Source organism: Oncorhynchus keta, unplaced genomic scaffold (assembly GCF_023373465.1).
Source record: "Oncorhynchus keta strain PuntledgeMale-10-30-2019 unplaced genomic scaffold, Oket_V2 Un_scaffold_14384_pilon_pilon, whole genome shotgun sequence".
In the NCBI taxonomy this organism is placed as follows: Eukaryota; Metazoa; Chordata; class Actinopteri; order Salmoniformes; family Salmonidae; genus Oncorhynchus; species Oncorhynchus keta.
The window spans coordinates 25,540-29,172 of record NW_026290787.1 but is presented as its reverse complement, the minus strand read 5'-3'; the positions used below and the strand labels follow the sequence as shown (position 1 = coordinate 29,172).

General features: G+C 44.3%; 1 protein-coding gene across 1 annotated transcript in view; it reads left to right on the top strand.

Moving 5' to 3' along the window:
* Positions 1-2,423, top strand: part of LOC118370302 (adhesion G-protein coupled receptor G7-like) — a 56,885-nt gene extending 54,462 nt beyond the window's left edge. Inside the window, exons 16-17 of the mRNA XM_052513949.1 lie at positions 1,588-1,747; positions 1,993-2,423. Of these exons, the coding sequence (XP_052369909.1) occupies positions 1,588-1,747; positions 1,993-2,205 (373 nt within the window). The 3' untranslated portion in view covers positions 2,206-2,423. The remainder of the gene's footprint in view (positions 1-1,587; positions 1,748-1,992) is intronic.
* The last annotated feature ends 1,210 nt before the right edge of the window (positions 2,424-3,633 follow it).

Here is a 3,633-nt window from a genome sequence, read left to right as displayed (position 1 = left end):
TAACTTCCCTAACATAGTGTTGTCTATCACCTGTCCCCAGGAAATCACGCAAAACCAACCCAACGGTCCTCTTAGTGAGCGTCTGTGTGTGTCTCCTGATCTTCACCCTCCTCTTCATGTTGGGAGTGGACAACCCTCATAAACAGCTGGACAAACCTGAAATACTTGAGGACAACGTTCTCCCCCCGTCCGACACACACACGGAGCAGGACAGAGGGCCCTGTACTGCAGTGGCAGTCCTGCTGCAGTACTTCCTGTTGGGGACGTTCACCTGGAACACGATGTTCGCCACACATGTCTTCCTGGTGATCAGAAACAGCCTGGCCACCAGCCCATCACACTTCACAGCCTATACCGTGGCCATCGGATGGGGTAGGACATCATGGAGAAAAATACAATATTTTGTTGTTTCAGAAGCTATGGCTGACATTAGACCTGGGCTCCTTGAACCAAAACTAATGCTAGGTGATATTTTCAGGCTCTAATATGCCTGGAATAGTACTTAAAAGCAACTTGTATAGTGATGTAATGTCTTTAGAGGATGTATGTGTAGTGTCTATACTCTGTATATGGCTGCATGCAAATCTACCAGGAAATAACAACATCATTCTGTCTTTTAGGACTGCCTGCAGTTGTGGTGTCTCTCACCTTAGGAATTAGTTACAGAGTGGATGATCCACTGGGTTACAGGCAGGAGGAATTGTGAGTCAATAGTGTACTACAATACTACTGTACTACTTCTTTGTACTGGATTGTACTATACTATACTGTTTTATACTATACTGAACTGTACTATACTACTTCTGTATTACTTCACTGTACTATACTACCACAACTACACCTGACTACTGCTTTGTGCTGTACAGCAAATTTCTTTCTCTGTGGTTATTACATAATAGGTTCATTTTGAATTAAAGTGGGGTAATTGATTATCCCTGTCAGTTTTTGTATACATGTTTATTATGCATGTGAATAATTGGCAATATTAAAAGTAAAAAATATAGATAGGGTATATTATGAATGATCAATTTTTCTTCATAGTTTCTTGTTTACTTATGCTACGTTTGATTAAAACCACGTTCTTCAAATAACATTCATTATGTTTTGTCTGTCTAACTCATTCATTTGACCTCTCAGTTGCTGGCTTGCAGCCCTCGATCCAAAGGGGAACTTTGATTTCAAGCTGCCAATGTTTTGGGGGTTCCTGATACCTGTGGCATTCATGCTTATCTTCAACACAGTGGTGTTGGTATGTTTTGTAGTTACAACGTGCAAGACCAACCCACATTTAACCAGGTAACATTAATGGGGGCATAAGGTAGAAAGTTGGAGTCACAAAGATCCGTCTTGATTTAAATGCCTACTAACAAGCTTGTTAAGTTTAAATTGTAATTCAATGAAAAGCCTATTATAAATGATTTATTTATTATTAGTTATTAGTAATCAAATCATCAAATTGAATTAGCACTGTGCTCTAACCCACTCGAAGTAAAATGTTCTTCTACCACAGCATTACAGCAGTCTATTACAGCAGTCTATTACAACAGTCTATTACAGCAGTCTAAGTATGTTGGTTATGTTTCCCAGTACAAGACACACATCGATGAAGAAGAAGTTCCTCAGTAGCTTCTCTCTGGCTGTGGTGCTCGGTCTCTCCTGGATCCTGGGCTATCTGTTGCTCATTCCACAGAACCAGACCATGTACACCATACTCAACATCTCCTTCTGTGTTCTCACCACCACTCAGGTAGTAAATGTATGCACTCACTACTGTAAGTCACTCTGGATAAGAGCGTCTGCTAAATGACTCAAATGTAAACTAGAAATACTAGTGTCTATTGTACCACCGAATTCAGGCATTATTTACAATTAGACACAAACTAAACATAAATAAATGGAGCTGCTCCTTATGGAAACACTACCTTTTGTTTGTCCTTGTGTGTTTCTGAAATTACTTGATAACGTCTTTGTGTTTTTGCTTTGTCTCCACAGGGATTGCAGATTTTCATTCTGTTCACAGCGAGAACAGCAATTTTCAAGAAAAAGATGTCAAGTGCTTTGAAATCTGTCTCTAGTGCTGGGATCCCTCTTCACACTAGGAAGTTCAGTCTATGGCGAGGCGAGCACAGTGATAAAGTAGAATCATACACACATCTGGACACTGATCTGTCATTTCCACCTTGGTCCTCACAGACATCTAGCTGATGGGCTGTAAGTTCAACCTCTGTTGTAAAATATCTCATATACCTCCACTATTTTCCTATAATATACAGTATAATACACACAACATTTTGTATCAACGTATATTCACTGCGAATTCCCTCAGAAGTTGTGTTGTCCAAATATTTTTTGCATAAATACCGTATATCCTGAACATTTGTTCTTTATAAAATGTTACTGTTTTAATTAAATCTTGAATCATTCTCTTTTAAGCGGATGTTTGTAGTTATTCATAGTGAGAAAAAACACTATTTTACACAATATCTCCGAAAATAGATTTAGACAGTGTAGCCCAGGGGTGTCAAACAAATGTTCCCCTCAGGCCACATTTGGTCATTACCGAGGTCAGATGGGACGCACTTAAAATTGATTAAGAAGCTTCTACTCCATCGGCCTGTACAGCACAGGAAGCAAGCTGCAGCTGCCAGTTACATCTGTGGTAGAGGACTACAAGGCAACAAAAGCACGTCAGCCTATGATGCTGTGGGACAGCAAGGATGAGAGGGTTCGACAGGCAGAGATTGTGGTCGGTGGTCGCAAGTGATAAACCAGCGGAGCACTCAGGGAGGCGGAGGAACAGCAAACCAATATAGACTGGTTCTGGGATGCACAACCTGGTCAAGCTGGAAGAAAGCAGATCCAAAGGAGTGATGTGGTGAAGAGGGATATATGAAATACTGAGGAAGAAAACAGGGAGGTATGAAACACTGAGGAAGAAAGCAGGCATGTCAGAGTCGTGAAAAAACACAGCAGCTGGACATGCTGGGGGACATGCTGAGGGACATGCTGGACATGCTGGGGGACATGCTGAGGGACATGCTGGACATGCTGGGGGACATGCTGGACATGCTGAGGGACATGCTCGGGGACATGCTGAGGGACATGCTGGACATGCTGGGGGACATGCTGAGGGACATGCTGGACATGCTGGGGGACATGCTGAGGGACATGCTGGACATGCTGGGGGACATGCTGAGGGACATGCTGGACATGCTGGGGGACATGCTCGGGGACATGCTGAGGGACATGCTGGACATGCTGGGGGACATGCTGGACATGCTGGGGGACATGCTCGGGGACATGCTGAGGGACATGCTGGACATGCTGGGGGACATGCTGAGGGACATGCTGGACATGCTGGGGGACATGCTGAGGGACATGCTGGACATGCTGGGGGACATGCTGAGGGACATGCTGGACATGCTGGGGGACATGCTGAGGGACATGCTGGACATGCTCGGGGACATGCTGGACATGCTGGGGGACATGCTGGACATGCTGGATATGCTGGGGGACATGCTGAGGGACATGCTGGGGGACATGCTCGGGGACATGCTGGACATGCTGGGGGATATGCTGGACATTTTGGGGGACATGCTGGACATGCTGGGGTCATGCTGGTGAACATGCTGG